This window comes from Gavia stellata, chromosome 2 (genome assembly GCF_030936135.1).
Source record: "Gavia stellata isolate bGavSte3 chromosome 2, bGavSte3.hap2, whole genome shotgun sequence".
Classification (NCBI taxonomy): Eukaryota; Metazoa; Chordata; class Aves; order Gaviiformes; family Gaviidae; genus Gavia; species Gavia stellata.
In genome coordinates this window covers 61,162,549-61,178,640 of record NC_082595.1, presented here as the reverse complement: position 1 = coordinate 61,178,640, position 16,092 = coordinate 61,162,549, and the positions used below count along the sequence as shown (strand labels likewise).

At 42.4% G+C, this 16,092-nt stretch overlaps 1 protein-coding gene across 1 annotated transcript in view; it reads left to right on the top strand.

Moving 5' to 3' along the window:
- The first annotated feature begins 1,544 nt into the window (after window positions 1-1,544).
- The window catches only part of SLC16A10 (solute carrier family 16 member 10), an 82,109-nt gene continuing 67,561 nt past the window's right edge, over window positions 1,545-16,092 (top strand). The window contains exon 1 of the mRNA XM_059835255.1: window positions 1,545-1,911. Coding sequence (XP_059691238.1) covers window positions 1,545-1,911 — 367 coding nt within the window. The remainder of the gene's footprint in view (window positions 1,912-16,092) is intronic.

The following is a 16,092-nucleotide window of genomic DNA, read 5'->3' as shown; positions in this document are numbered from 1 at the left end:
AGAGGCTTTAACAGGCAGGCAAGGGAGTTGGATGGTGCAACAGATGTAGTAGTAGCAGCCCAGGTTCTGACAGAAGAAATGGGGATGGTGTTACGAATGCAAGAGGCTGCTTTGAGCCCTTCAAGTCTCATTGGAAAGGACAAAGTATCCAGATTTAATCCACTGATTTTCTTTCAAGCAGCTCCTCTTCCTCATCAGGCCCAAACTGCAAACACATAAACAGATGTGCGGTTGAGAGTTTGGAAGCAAGATCACCGGTCAGAAAGCTCGTCACTTAACACCCATGACCTCAGCTTTCCCCATCCTCTCACTTTGCAGGCTGTGGGGAGGAAAGGTCAAGAGTTGATGCCTCTGTGCAAGCGGGAAACATTTCATGAGGTGTGCAAGTGCAGTATTTTCTCTTCCTTTGTGAAAAAAAAAAAAAAAAAGACGACAACCGGGGAGAAACTGTTTCACCACGGTCACCCCTGGCAAAGCGCCAAGGGTGGCCCAAGGGGAGGTGGAGAGCTGTCCCGGAGAGCTGCTCCCTGAGGACGGTGGATGCCCCGAGGGCCCTGGAGCGGGGCGCCTCCATACCGGGGCCGACAGCCCAGAGCCCGGGCCCTCCCCTCGAGAAGGAGGGTGGGCGACGGAGAGCTCCCCCGAGTCAGCGAGCGCCGGGCAGGGCCGGGCAACGGCCGTGAGGGGAGAGCAACGGCTGTCAACGCACGCGGGCAGGGGGGCGGGGAGGCGCGGAGCGGCGCCCCTCGCTTAGCGTTTCGGGGTGGTTTTTCTTTACGCGGTTGTTGTTAGCAAACCGCCGTGGAGGGAGGTTCAGACTCTTCCCTCAGTTCACGGCTGCCCAGAAAGGGTAGCCGCAGCAGGACACCGCTGGGTGTAACTGCCCTGTCTCATGGGGAACGAACTCAGCCTGGGAGCGGGGCCAGGGGCTTGTTTACTGCTCTCCCCGTCTCCCCGCCGAGGCTGGCGAGGGCAGCGTGCGGTACCTGTACGTGGAGACCTGAGGAGCTCGCCTCCCGCCCAGCGCGAGCGGCGGCCGTTAACTGTTGACCTCCAGCCTCGCGCCACCCCCCCGCCGCTTCCCCTCCCCGAGCGGCGGCGGCGAGGGGCCGCGGCACGAGCGGTTATCGCCGCCGCCGCCGCCGCTGACACGCCACGGCCGCGGCCCCGCCCCACCCCCTCCGCTGAAGAGGCAAAGAGGAGGGCGGGGGGGGGGGGGGGGGGAAGAGGAGCGTGGCTTCACCGCCCTTCCCTTGCCCCCCCGCCTCCCTTCCCTCAGCCAATCGGCGCGGAGGAAAGCCCTCGTGCCGCTGACGCCCCCACGGGAGCCCCCCTTTTAAAATAAAGCGGCGGCGGCGGGAAGAGGGGGGCGCGTGTGTGGGGCGAGCGGCCTCTCTGGCGCGCGCACCCAGACGAGAGAGCGCCACGGGATGTCCGCGGCGAGGGGCTGAGGCGGGCGGCGGCCGAGAGGTCGCGAGGAGAAGGAGAAAAGCGGGAGCGGCGCGCGGGGAGGGTCTCGCGCCCGCTCGGCGGCGCGGCTGAGGATGGCGCCGGTGAGCGAGCAGCTGGCGCCGCAGGGCGCGGGGGACCCCGCCGCCGCCCCCCTGTCCGCCCCGCCGGCGGCGGCTGCCGTGGTGGAGCCACGGCGGGAGAACGGCGGCGAGTGGTGCCCCGGGAGCAGCGAGAGCGGGGCGCAGCCCCGGGCGGAGACGGAGGCCCCCGGGAGCGCGGGCTGCCCCGGGAGCGCGGCGCCTGAGCCCCCCGAGGGCGGCTGGGGCTGGGTGGTGATGCTGGCCGCCATGTGGTGCAACGGCGCCGTCTTCGGCATCCAGAACTCGTGCGGGGTCCTCTTCGTCTCCATGCTCCAGCTCTTCGGCGGCGGCGAGGACAAGCAGCTGGCGTTCAAAACAGGTGAGGGGCAGCGAGGGAAGGGGTCCGGGTGGTGGCTTCCAGCCCTTTCCGCCTCGGGCCTTCCCCGCCCGCAGCCCGGGCGGAGAAGGTGCCCTGGCCGGTAGCTCTCGCTGCCAGCGGTGCAGCCGCTCCGGCTGTCAGTGTCCGCGCTCCGCAGGGCTGACAGGGCCGGTCTGCGGCGTGGCCGGGGGGGGCGGGGGGGTGGCTGTGGCTCCTGCCCGTCCCGCCTCTCTGTCCGCAGGCAGCGAGACCCCTCGGGGTGGGCGGGAGGGCCGCGCCGGAGCCTGCGGCGCTGCAAGCACGTGGGACTGGGCTGAGGGACTCGTTTTATCGAGGCGAGGAGGAGCCCCTCTCTCCTCCCTGCGAGGGTTTGCGCTCACAGCCGTGCCCCAGAGGGACATCGGGGGAGAAGCGGCGGGGAGAGAAGCAGGTGTACTCTGACTCCTTCCATAGCGGTATTTTTAGGCATCTGTCATCATGCATTATGGGAAAAATGCATACTCGTGGTCCCAGAAATTTTTTATTCCCCCGCCCCCGTTAGCCTAATGATTAGTCTAAATGATTAATTAACAGTGGGTGTAGTGGCACTTAAAATATGTCAAGAATGAGCTTAACAGTTGCCAAAACCAGCATTTCGATGTGCAGATTTACTGCTGTAACCAATATCCCAAAACTCACTGGTAAAGTTAATGATGTTTACTAAACTCTAAAGACATAACAGTACTATCACAATCAAATCTCCACTCTGCCATTACTAATCTAAATCATTCTAGACACATAAGCGTCAATTCATTCAAAGGTGAGCATATTTTCTGTTTTATTTTATGTAAGTTCTCTTTGAAAAGTGCTTTGACTCTGTAAGTTGAGGAAATCCATTTTTTAGCTTTCACAGCAATAAATTAATAATTATTATATTTACTATAGTAGTAAACAATAATAAAGTTGGCTTATTTAAAAGGTAGCTTACATATTAAAATATTAAAATGAAATATTAAAAAAACAAACATTGTCTTTTATGTTTTTTTTTTTACTAAAAAAGGTGTTCCAGCTATGTAGCCCTACAAAGGTGTAAGCCTTCTAGGAAACTTTCTCAGTAGAGAGTGGTGTTACAGACCTTTAAAAGAGTTTTGAAACTTATGTCTTCCTTACATTGGGATAAGTGGGCTTGAAGTTGTGATGTAGGAGATAAAGAAGCTAATTTTCCTCCCCTGACTCAGTAACTATTTTTGTCTGAAGTAGAAAACCAGGTCAGCTGTTTAGACTGAAATAAGAAAGCTGGAGCATTACAAGATGTGCTCTCCAGCATTTGAACTGTTTGTGGTGATGTACAGGGTATATTGCTTGGTGTTCTTGAGCTAGAAAGATGGAAAGCGATGTATGTCTACACATCAGGTGTGGCAGTGCCCGCTTCACAGAAGGGAAGCGCATATCCAGTCAGAAATGCAGAAACACATGGGTGGTTGATACTTTGTTCATGGTACAGAGGGGTAATTGCTTTTTCTGAGGATCTGGTTCTCTTGTAACGATCTCTCAAAATAGTCTACTTGTACTTAAAAAAATTTTGTCTCTTAGGTAATAGTGCAGTAGTCAAAATCAACAAGAGAAGAATTGAAATTATTATCTCTTACTTTCCAGAAGAGTAACTGCACCACTGGTGTTTAAGTGAAGTGAGATTGTGGGTGTGCTCCACCCATGTTTTGGAATGTTTGCCCAACTGCAGGAAAGAGTGGGGAAAAAATGGAACCTGGCTTTAAAGCCTAGTTGTTTTGCATCCTGCTTAGAAGAGCAGGAAGAGTTCTGAGTCCTGGATGCAGCCAGCACCTCCTGCATAATTTTTTTCTTTTTTATTTTATTAAAAAAAAAGCTACAGCTGCATTTTGTTTTTGCTCTGTCAGATGTGCTTTGGTTTGGGTAATGCAGAAGACGCTCATTTTGCTTTTTTAAATCTAAATGGCTTTAAATTGGGGGAAATAGCATGAAATAGCTGCCCTGACTAGATAACTTGTGTGTATGTGAAGGAGGAGGACTGCAAATACCAAAGTGCCTCCTGTAAATAGCAGAACAGCAGCTAAAAAGGTGTCCTTCCTTTCAATACCTGAAAGTACCCTAACGGTCTGGGCACCGTAAGGACTAAGCAGCAGCTGTCAAACAGGACTTTTTGTTCCTTAATGTTGAACCTCATTGCCTATAAACTGTTTGTCTGCTGTTTTTTTACCTTGTTGAAGATAAGACTAAGAGTGAACGGAACTAAACAAATTCTCATACAATATTTAGCTTGCCATAAAGGGGAGCTATGATCAGAAATGGCAAATTGCACGTGGTGTAGCTCTTATTGAACACTGATGGATTAGCTGGCATGCTGTAGAAAGAAAAAGAATGACTGATGGGATAAAGTCAGTATGACTTTAGTGTTAGAGAAAACCCTATCCTGATCATTCCTATGGTATTGATTATAGTACTTAATCTAGTTAGTCTCTTGTGTTTGTACTGATTGCGACTCAAAACTGGCAGTGGAAACTGAGTTTGAGTCAGGTTTGAATTTGAAAACTGGGATTTGTCATGAAAGTTTTCTTGTTGTGTGGTTTTGCTTTGAATTATAAAATTTAATATTCTAATCCTTCTGGAAAAAAAATTCTTTAAAATCTGAAATGCTGATTTTTGAGAGGCGTGAATATTCCAGATAATCTCCCCTGGGACCCCAGGTGTCTGTGGAATCTTGCAGTTGATCCGGAGTACCACACAATTCAACTTTTTTTAACTACAAGATTACTTAACTGTTGCCAGAAGCATATGTGTTGCCACAGGCTTTTGTGTGCCTGCTCTTTTGGGACCAGCCAGTAGCTGTCTCTTGCCTGGTGTTTTCTTCAAAAAGAGGAATTAAGTAGACTATTGTACGTGCTACTTTTGTTATCTCTTAATAACATTTTGTAATCTCTTAATAATGGATGCCTATCTCTATGTAAGGCAAAATGGGAGGGAATTAAGTAATCAAGTATGTGCTATTTTGTTACTTTTAGTAGATGGATGGATATTTATCAGTATGAAAGGCAAAATGGGAGGAGGTGGAAGGGAGGAGGGTGTAGTCAAGAAGTGACTCTGCCTTGCAGATAAGGAATGGAAGGAACCAAAAGTACAGGCAAGGCAGTGAGGCTGTCTCCAGAATGCAGCATCAGCACTGGATAAATAAGATTAATAACTATAATTAACATTGTTGCAGGATTTAGGAGTGTTAATGGAAAATCTTGTGCTGTGGGTTATAGAGGGTTCACAAATTTCTTCAAGGGGCACCTAATTATAATTAATCTTTTTTATTAAAAATTTTGAACATAAGTAGTGTACAATATTTTGGTGTTCATATTAGTAAAAAGCTTGTTTCTTTGCTTATGTAGTGCATTGTATAAGCATTTCCATTGTTTTCTTGTATAGCCAGTTTTTTGTTCAAAAACTAATTGATGCACAACTACAGAAGAGGAAAAGCCCACAACGTTAAGTATAAAACTTCTGGAAAGATGTGCCTGAAGTCTCAGGAAACTACTCCGTTCATTGTTTATAGCGCATTGTGTTTGAGGAACATGTTGGGTGGAAAAACACAATGGCAGTGAAATATGGGAAGCTGTTAGTCCTTGGAAACAGGGCAGACCAAGTAGGCTTCTAGCCTTCAAACGCAATTGTAGTCTGATTGTCCTTGAAGGGAAAGGATCGGGCTCCGGGGCCAGTCCAGGTTCTGGTAGGAAGAGCACTTTGTTCCTCTCCCTGTTGGTGTTGGCACAGAGGGATGTGGAGCACTGAGCCAGCCCCTGTGTTACCTTGGTTGGAGATCTGGCATGTGAGCCCCATCTAGGCCTGTGTTGTGCTCTCTTGATAGATGCCTCTGCTATATAGGTTTGTGTGTGTGTATATGTACCTGTTTTCAAAAGGCAAATAAATACTGAGATACTAGTGGCAACAGAGAAGAATATTGGGTTTTATTAAAGAAAAGGTAGATAAAAATGTTAGTTCTACTAATTTAATTACTCCTCTTTGTATGCTTTACAGTGCTGGTTCTGTAATGCCACTGGATTATTCTCTGTAAGTTTGTTCATCTTCACTTGTACAAATAGGCCTGCACAGTGAGTGTGTACTGTCATTACTGTTCTGCATCCTCATGTTTGTTTTGTGTTAGCAAGTGTTATTAGAAGACAGTGCATCAGCTGGCCTGAACTGGTTATCTGTGTCTTTGTATGTATCTACCTTGGTTTGACTTTGTAAGGTGCAGCCTTTGGTGATACATCTGGATATCGGAATGATTGGTAGTTCACTGAACTGGCTTGACACCGTCAGCACCATCGGGACTCTTGGAGCTGGATTGCTGCCCGTCTGATGGGGCAGGGAGGAGAATTCTGCCTTTGCTGTCATATCCAGGTCATAACTCAGATACTGTGAAAATAATGTTGGATGATGACAAAGATCTGCAAGTGTTGAGAACAGTGAACTGCTACCATATATGGTAACTTAATTTTGCTGAGCAGGACTGGCTTTTTAATTTAACAGGATAGCTTGAAGTTGAGAAGTTTTTCCTTTACTCTTTCCTTGAATATTTTGCTATCTTCCTGAGCTTTGCTTCAGAGATAAAAACGCCATCAGCAGTTTTGTTATAATTCAAGATGTTGTTCAGTATCTGTCCTTCAGAACCACACTTTCATCTCTAATTCTATGGGATGTGGTTTCCAGTAAATTGGGAGGCTTGGCAAGCTGGAACTCTGTCACATGGCTTATAAGAGAGCAGTTGACTACTTTTCCTCTCTTTTTTTCAGAAGTAATAAATCAAATTTGGAACATAGAAGTTATCAGAGCACAAGAACTGTAATTTTTGTGAGGTACAAGAAAGCACATAACTGTGTAACAGTTTGGCCAGTAAGGATTACATTGCAATGAAGGATATAGTTCCACAAAAACTTGGACCAATGGGTATTGGTGCTGCTGTAGTCCGCCTTCCTTGCCATGTTTGTGTGGCCATTGAAACCACTGCAGGGAACCAGCAACAGGAGCAGATTGGCTGAAAACTAACCTGATGTAAAAGTAATGATTTGTTTAATTCAGCTGCAGTCATATTTCTGTCCTCTTTTGACCTGGCTTTGTGATTATAAATATGTATGTAAATGAAGACTCTGGAGTAGTTGAAATTATGTCTGGGTCAAACTAGGAAGTTGAAGGTAGTTTCTTTAGTATGCTGTCTCTCTTTAGGACAGAATAGTCAATACCACTACTGTTTACGCATACACACATATCTTATGCTTCCAGCTCTGGAGCATTTCTCTTATACTCTTGATAACTAGTCTGCAGACTGATTTAGCCTTGTGCCTGCTAGTTAGGTTGTCTTTTTGTGGTTTTCCACTTGCTGGAATTCACATTGGTTAGATCTTTTCCTGTTCCAACTGCAGATTAACTTGCAACAAATTGTGTAGGGAGAATAATCCTCCTAATGTGTCTGAAAGCCAGTTACCATTTTATTTTTGTGGGCTTCTTTAGAGGCAGTACTTTAATTTCACAGGGATGAAACATCCCTATAAAATTCTAAAGATGGCTGGCTATTGCCACCACTCTGCATTAAATGCACATGGCTCAAGTTATGTTTTGTGTGCTGCCTTTCAGACAAAACTGTATCCTCTAAAATCTCCTTCAACACCTAAATACTAAGTGTTTACTGTATTTTATTAATGAGGTGAAAAGTTGGATGAAAGCAAAATGGTATTGCATGTCCTCAAGAGTAATTTGCTGTTAGTGTAACCTTGTCAGTAAAGATGAAGTTCTTTTAAAGCTATTACATTGTTACAACACTAAAAAGCAAAATGTATTAGTGCCTGCCTGTAGCTATGCTAGTCTAGTTACATGCATTAAAGTAATGGAAGAGTTCTTAAACATGAGGTTAAAATAGTTCAAAACATCTTTAAAAAATTAAGTGAAAGTGTTAAAATTAAACTTTTTTGGGGCTTATTTTTATTTATAAGAGAAATGCTTTTTTTGATGGTTCTTAAGATAGTGTTAAAACTGTCTGTTTTCCAGTCTTCATCCTTAAATGGCAATTTCTAAAGGGTGTCTGTAAATCTTTTTATTGAGCACTCTCATTTCTAATCCAGGTAAGCAGCAGTATCATGTGGTTAGACTGTTCTGCAGATGGATGTAGACTCAAACTTGGTGTGACTTCCAAGTAGCAGAAGAAACTTTTTTTGTCCCTCATTTTGAAGATACTTTATGTAGATGGCTTGCTGGTCTGTCATCTGCCATTTTGCTTTCAGACAAAGTGGCTTGGAACTGGTGTGTGTATATATATTTTCGTGTGTGTCTCCTTATGTCTTATCCTTGGATGAATCTTTCACATCATAACAGCTTTTTTCCATGTGGAACGTTTTTCATACTCTCAGTTAATGTTATTTCTTTGTCATAGTCTCTGATGCTTCCATAACCTGTAATATGCATAAGAAAGGTACTGTGTGTCATATTCCAAATGAGGCTCTGCTGTTTTGTGGCATGACATGATACTATGATGACAGTGTGCTATCTAGTTTGCATTATTTACATAACCTAGTATTTTTCTTGCTGCTTTTTATTAATACCTTCATTCAGTGGAGTTTAGCTGACTTTGAAGTTCTCCAGTGTGCATTGCTCCTTAGCCTTCAACTTTGTTTTTTTTAATTGGTCCCTGTAGTCTGTTCAATGTTATCTTATTCATCCATTCTGGCTACAATTCTTTGAGGTTCCTCAAATCCCTTCCTGATTTTTGAGTCAGCCTAAATAACTGCTGTCTAAAGAGGAAGTTAGCAAAACATATATGTTTATTAATACACCCTCTTCTTAGACTTAGCAAGATGTACCAGTGCTTGGTACTGTTTGCCTATCCATAAAGATGATTTTATCTTTTATCTTTGTCTGGAGGCAAAGCAAACTAAGTTTCCTGATAATATTCTGTCTCTTTTCTCATGATTTGATTTCTTCAGTCTCTTGAGAGGCGTGTTGTTAAAGGCCAAGTTGAAGTTTAAACCTTATTGGTCATCTCTCTTCCTTTTATTCAGTTACTAGTTTTGCATGAAGAAATGTAGTAGACTGTTCTCAAACTGTTAAAGCATAGCTTGTCCATTCACTCTTTTAGCCATTTTGAGGTAATTACAGATAATAACAAAACGGTTAAGGTTGTAGCCTCTCTGCTTGGAGCAATGTCTACTCACAGAATCACCAAGATTGGAAAAGGCGTGCAAGATCATCAAGTCCAATCATCAACCCAACACCACCATGCCCATTAAACCATGTCCCGCAATGCCACGTCCACACATTCCTTGAACACCTCCAGTAATGGTGACGCCACAACTACCCTGGGCAGCTTGTTCCAGTGTTTCACCACTCTCTCAGTAAAGAAATTTTTCCTAATATCCCATCTAAACCTCCCCTGGTGCAACTTGAGGCCATTTCCTCTTGTCCTGTTGCCAGTCACTTGGGAGGAGAGACCAGCACCCACCTCTCTGCAACCCCCTTTCAGGTAATTGTAGAGAACGATGAGGTCTCCCCTCAGCCTCCTCTTCTCCAGACTGAACAACCCCAGTTCCCCTCAGCCGCTCCTTATAAGACTTGTGTTCCAGACCCCTCACCAGCTTTGTCACCCTTCTCTGGCCACGCTAGAGCAGGCTGCTGAGGACCTTGCCCAGTTGGGTTTTGGCCATCTCCAAGGATGGAGACTCCACAGCCTCTGTGGGTGACCTGTGCCAGTGTTCAACCACCCTCACAGTAAAAAAGATTTTTCTTATATTTAAATGGAATTCTCTGCATTTCAATTTGTGTCCATTGCCTCTTGTCCTTTCACTGAATACCGCTGAGAAGTTTGGCTCAGTCTGTGTTTTACTTCCTCTCCTCAAGTGTTTATGCACACTTATAAGATCCCGAGCCTTTTCTTCTTGAGCCTAACAAACTCCACCTCGCTCAGCCTCTCATCATATGTCAGATGCTCCAATTCCTTGATCATGTTTGCAGCGTTTTACTGGATTCAGTAATAAGCAGACTACCTGCTCCTCCTTCAGCACAGTTGGGGGGGTTCAGATTATTGAAGCTTCAGGGTCTCAGAGAACATAAGGTCAATCTCTTTCTTGTCATCTCCAATGCTCTGCAGTGTGTTGACTTCCTCCCACATTTCCTTCACTTGGTAACACACCTCCTCCACCAGCACACACCTCCTGCAGGCAAGTAGTCTGGCTCCTGCTGCCTCCCTGAGGGGTCCCAGACCTGCTCAGATGCATCCTCCCTCAGGAACACAGTCTGGGTCAGAACCTATGGTGTGTCAGGGACAGTTGCTTCGCTGTTGCTGGGGGCTGTGGCCTGTGGCACCACCACTGCTGAGCAAGTGTTTGCTGTTCTGAGAAGAGCTGCTGGCCTTCTTTGGTATGCCCTGCTGTTGTCTAGCTGCTGTGCAAACTGCTATGTCTGGTTGCCTTGGCTGTGCTGTTGGAGCTGTGCTTTAGGCCAGCCCCTTTAATAATGTGAGGCTTCAACAGTCATATGAAATCTAGTATTTCATGTTTTCTAAATACTATATAGATATTATTTACTATTTGAAGAGCCACATGCAGATAATTTTAACTGAGGAACTGAGTGGCTGTTCAGGTTTAGCTGTAGAATTCTTATACTCTTGGAAACTATCCTAATCTGTATTTCAGTTCCTTGTTTCTAGACTTATGGATTAGTTTATTAATACTTATAAAACATTTGGGAATAAGTGTGTGATCAATGACATGAAAGCATCTTTAGTTTGCTAAATGTTAAGAAAACTTTGTAATTGGAACTCTTGATATTTTCTAGCCTTTGAATTTTAAACAAAATGTATGTAAAACAAAAAAATTCTTCACTTTAGTTTTCAGAAAAACCTATATGAATCTCAGTCTGGAATTTTAAGACAATTTTTTTACAAATCTTTGTAATGTTACATCATCTAGGGATGAGAAGGGTTTTTGGTCTGAATTATGAATAAAAACTTTTAATAGAATCCTACACCTCAAAGACCATGCTTTGAAGTGAGAGGAATATTCATAAAATTCTAACTTAAATTGCTGTATGTTGCTAAAGAAAATAAGGATTTTCAATAAACATTAATCTATAATGCTTAGCAAGTAATTGCCCAATTCAAAATTGCTTCTCCTCTGTGAACTGCAAGGAAGAAGATGTACTGATTAATTGCATCCAAGCTAATGTAGCATTGATAATGTAACTGCTTTATTTTAGAATACTCATTGTGGCAGAAGGAATAATAAAGGTTCTTTCATATACCTTCCACAGATTTTTTAATCTTTTGTTTTGTGAACACACACAGTTAATGCAGCCTTAGACTACTGCAGTTTAACCTTCAGCAAATATGTACAGAAAGGATAATTCTATGAGAAAACATTCCCTTGTGATCTTACATTATCTGTTTTACTTCCAAAAATCTAATTTATTACAATAATAGCAGCTCTGTTTTATATCCTGCAGTTAATTTGCATGGGAACTGGATAGGAATGACTTGTTCTAATAGCTAAGTTAGAGTAGCAGCTCTTTAGCAAGGATAGGACCAATTTAAAAATCATCAGTGTTAGTTGCCACACACAGGAAGGGATTACTGGCATGTTGAGCCCAGCCTCTTGCTGTTATCAGCAGCATGTCTATAATCCCATGGAACATGGTGTCCCTTAGATGGTGGGGTTGTACTTGAACTGCAAGTTGTAAAGCAACTTTCTTGTTGCCTTTTTGCTGTAATAAGCAGAAATAATGAAACAGTGTGCTTTGTTCAGTAGAGCTATACTTTATGTATATGTTCAAAGTACCTCAAAATAGTTTTTTCTTTTGTGGTTTTTAAGAACATACGTATATATGAGGAATAAGAAGTAATTTAAAACATTTTAGCTATTAATTTAATTCCCTGAATCTCTATTGTCCTCTTGGAAGTGACTTGTAAAAAGTAAGGATTGTCTTCTGGCTCACAGTCTGGATTTTAGTCATTTTTTCCAGGTGCTTCAATAATAAGGTTCCAAATAGAAAATGCATTGGGTAAGCACCCAAAAACTTTCTAGTTCATTGTAAAGAAGTATGTTGATACCACAGTTGGCAGATTTTTAAAATGTTTAATAAATTTAACTCTTTTTTTATCAATGCTGTAACTCTGAGAAAGTATAAAACACTATGGTAGAATGTCCTAAATAAACTGTGATATTTAAGCTTTCTGCTTCTGCAGTCTAGAAGGAATGAACAGTCCTTTCTTTCGGAACAAAACACAGCTTTGATAATTGCAAGTTCATTATATGATGACCAGGATCAATGTTCTTATGTACAAGGTAGGAAAGCTGCTCTTTTGCAAAAAAAACCCCCAAAACCAACAACCCACATTTCTTGACTACAACACCAAAAAGGGATCCTTCTAATTAGGGGAGTCCTAGTTTGAGCTCTTACTGTATTGCATTGGATGCTTAAGAGCCAAAGAATTCAAGAAGAAAAGAGAATGTTAGTATTCATTAAAAAGTGATCCTTGGTGAATGTTGAGATGGGCCATATCTTTGGAGGCTTTTGTCTGTGCTGTCTCTGGTATTGGCACTCCAGAGCTCCCCGTTGTCCTTGGACTGACTATTGTGACTGTCTTGTTTATTTTCTATACACAGACATGTACTATCCAGATGTCTCCTAAGGAGCTGCTTAGTTTGCTCTAGACTAAAGTCTGGATGGCAGCTAAGCAGTATACAGAATGAACAGTTGAACAACAAGGACATTGGTGTTCAACACAAACCAATTTGGTTTGCCCAAGGAGGCCTGTATCTCCTATCAAGAGAGTCAGAAGTACTGAGTGTTCTTGGGCCACACAGCCAGGGTTTACTTGGACAGTAACCTGATCCTGTGTTATAATTAGACATGCTGGAGAAAGAACATGCTGGGATTGGAATAATCTCAATGGGTTACATAGGTGAGACTGAAAGCCTACTTATTGTCAGTTTGCTCCATGCTTAGCACATACTATAGTAGTTTCAAAGTGGTTTGAACTGGTTGACTGCTATATAATGCTGCTTTTTTTTGAGAAGAAAGAATCTGTGGTAATGGTGCTTTACCTAAAGATGCTATTAACCTCAAAGCAGGTGAGAATGAAATCGAGAACCTGAACTATGGTGCATATCTTGGACATTTGTCAGTGGTATGTGTCATGGTTCAGAGTAACAACCTTCTCAAAGTCGATGTAGTCTTGCTAGATAATATTTTTTCAAATCTTGAGTGTGCAATTTATACAATGACTTGGGTTCTTCAATTCATTTGCAAAAATACTGCCTGTGGCCCCTTGAGTTAATTGGTTTAAATTGTCATGTGTGACAAAACTGAAGGTTTGTACTTTAAGAAAGCCTTTATGGTTTTGGCACATATAGGGAATTTGAAATTGTGCTTTGTTCTTTATACCTTCAAGTAATTTCCTACCTTTGAAATATTTATGTAGCTTAGGCTCTTCAAAACCCAACACTGCTTTCCAAACTTGAAAGAAGTTAGAACTCTCAATTTATAATTTCTGACACTGCTGGGTGCAGGCAGTGATCTAGAAAATTAAATCAACACTAGGAAATTTTCTGGAAGCTTAAATAAAGTGTGCAAGCTTGAGATGTATTTTCTAATCCTATCAGAGTAACCCCATTTTTTACGAATTGAAACATGAGCATTAACAGCTTTTTACACCTCTGTAGATATCAAGGTCTTTTGTTCATAGTGCAGCAGTTTAATGAACATTTAGTTTCATGCAGTGAAATCACTGACCCTTGAAGGTGTGTGTGGGGGGACGAGGACAGAATTGGGTAGCTTAGTGGGAAGGCTGGAGTAGAACTGCACAAAATCAGTATGGACAATGTTAGTCTTTTGTATGCACAGTCAGAAGTTTAGTCAGCATGACCTAACTTTGGTGTTCTGGATTTTTATTGCTTTTTCTAATATTAGGCAAAGAAAATAGCATGTTGCATGCAATTCATGCTACCTCAGAGTTGTAAAACTGATTTGCCAATGTAAATACTTTAAAAAAAAAAAGTGACAAAATGCTTTTATTAGCTTCTAATTTCAAATAGTGTTAATCCTGAAATTAATACTGTTTAGTGCATTTGTTTTTCAGACAGTGTTAATCTTTTGTATGTGTGGTATAATACACTTAATTTACTATTAATGTATATGATACAAGTTCAGTCTCTACAGGTATTTCAGCAATTGGTCAAAATATTTTTAAATACTTTGTAAATAATCTAACTGTATTTATTAATGGTAATTGTATTGGGAAAATACAGGTAGGGATGGGCAGATACTCTACAAACTACTCTGCTGCTTGTTTTTTGGGATACAGTCATGGCTACCTGTGAGCAACTGAGATTTCCTTCCTGTTTTATGAGGTATCCCACCTACCAAGTCTTCTAGGTGCATATTTTCTTGAGCAGGGTAGGTAAGCATGGTGCTGTAAACAGTAAATTCAAAAACCAGGTGAAAAATTGCATCATATCTTTAAGACTGTCTACAACTGGACCTATGTGGTTGTTCTGGAGTTTCAAACAAAAAGGATGTAGATGCTTAATGAGAGAGCATTTCTGTAGGTTTCAAATTAAGGTTCAGAGTGAAAAGGATAAAACTTAATTTCAAGATGAAAATTTGCTGCAAGTTTTACATTGCCTTCTGAAGGTGATAAATCTTAGCATTTCTCACAGCTTTTTGTTTGTAAGAAGCATGGATCCTGTGGAAACTTCGAGTGCTAGCTCTTTGGGATAGGAACTCAGCCTGAGAGATTGCTGGTCAGTTTTTATGGTGCAGAAGATGTTGGTATTACAAACAGTATCCTTAGAATGGAAAGACTTTTCTTGTTTTTGTCAAGACATTGCTTTAAAAACAAGGTTAGAGCTCTGCTTTTCTTGAGCTTCTTGTAATTTCTGTAGTTCCTCTTCAACATACTTATTTCTGTTTTTCTGGAAGAGAACAATTTCTGTGACTGAGATACCACAGCTTGGTCATAATGCCTTAAAACCTGGTCACTGTTTTTCTAAACTAAAATCTGAAATAGAAGAGGCTCAATAGACTTTAAAAGGTAATTAAGAGCGTTGGTCATATTTAGACTTAGAAATGGCTAGTAACAGTAATGTGGACAAGGTGACTAGTTTGCAAATCTCTGGCTGATGTGATTGTAGCTGACTAGTAGATTTATTGGATCTTCTCAGAATTTAAGTAAATCATGCTTGAGTTAAATGCTCCATTTTGTCCACACAATTTTTAGCACTGCTTCCTGTGTTATAAACCAGTGTTGATTCTGATAAAATAAAAATTAATATACTTAAGAATCAATCCTGATAATATTTCCCAGTCTGGAGCTTAAGATGCATCTTTGACTTTATCTATTAAGCAGGATGCAGAGCAAAGTATTATGTTATTAATTTTATACCTATATGACATAAAAGCCCATAAACTCTTCAACCAGAGGAGGGGGAGAGGCTGCCCTCTAATAGCCACTGTATCTTGTATATACCTTATCTGTTTCCTAACAAACTATAGACCATCACTGCCTACTCTTTATTTTTAGCAAAGGCAGTGCATCTGCTCTGTAATGCAGGGTCCTCCATCAGTTTGTACACTCTACCTTTTCTTAACTTTAAATTTCCTGATGGAAGAATCACAAGGGCCATAAACTGTTCTTTCGCTTAGGCTCCCTGTGCCATTACCACCAGAACTACCCCTGTCTCTGTGCACAACTCGGATCTTGGGAGTGTGATCAATTAATTTTAAGGTAATCTTGCCATTAACTGTGAAACTGCATGATTGTTAAAATTCTTCATTTTCTTTAATAAGTGCCTGTGGTGGCCAACCTCTTAGTGAAGTTTTGAGTGTAGCTTTGTATAATGCAAAGACGTTGAGGAATGGGATTAAGGGTTTGTGATCGGGGGAGTGCATGGATGTTCAGTGTGAACCTGAGAGGTAGTTAGAGAATGGTTTAGCAGTGCTTACACACAGATAGTTGAAATTAGGGGAGTTTGGAACTAGTGTAAATGCAGAGGAAGGAAGAAGGAGCCTCCACCAATTATTAGGGCTGGGGAAGAAGAGATCAAAGGTAAAAATCAATCTGCTTATTTTAAAGGTAGGACATGTCTTGTTAAGCCACCCTTTAGTGAGAATGCTGCATCCACACAGATTTATTTGCTT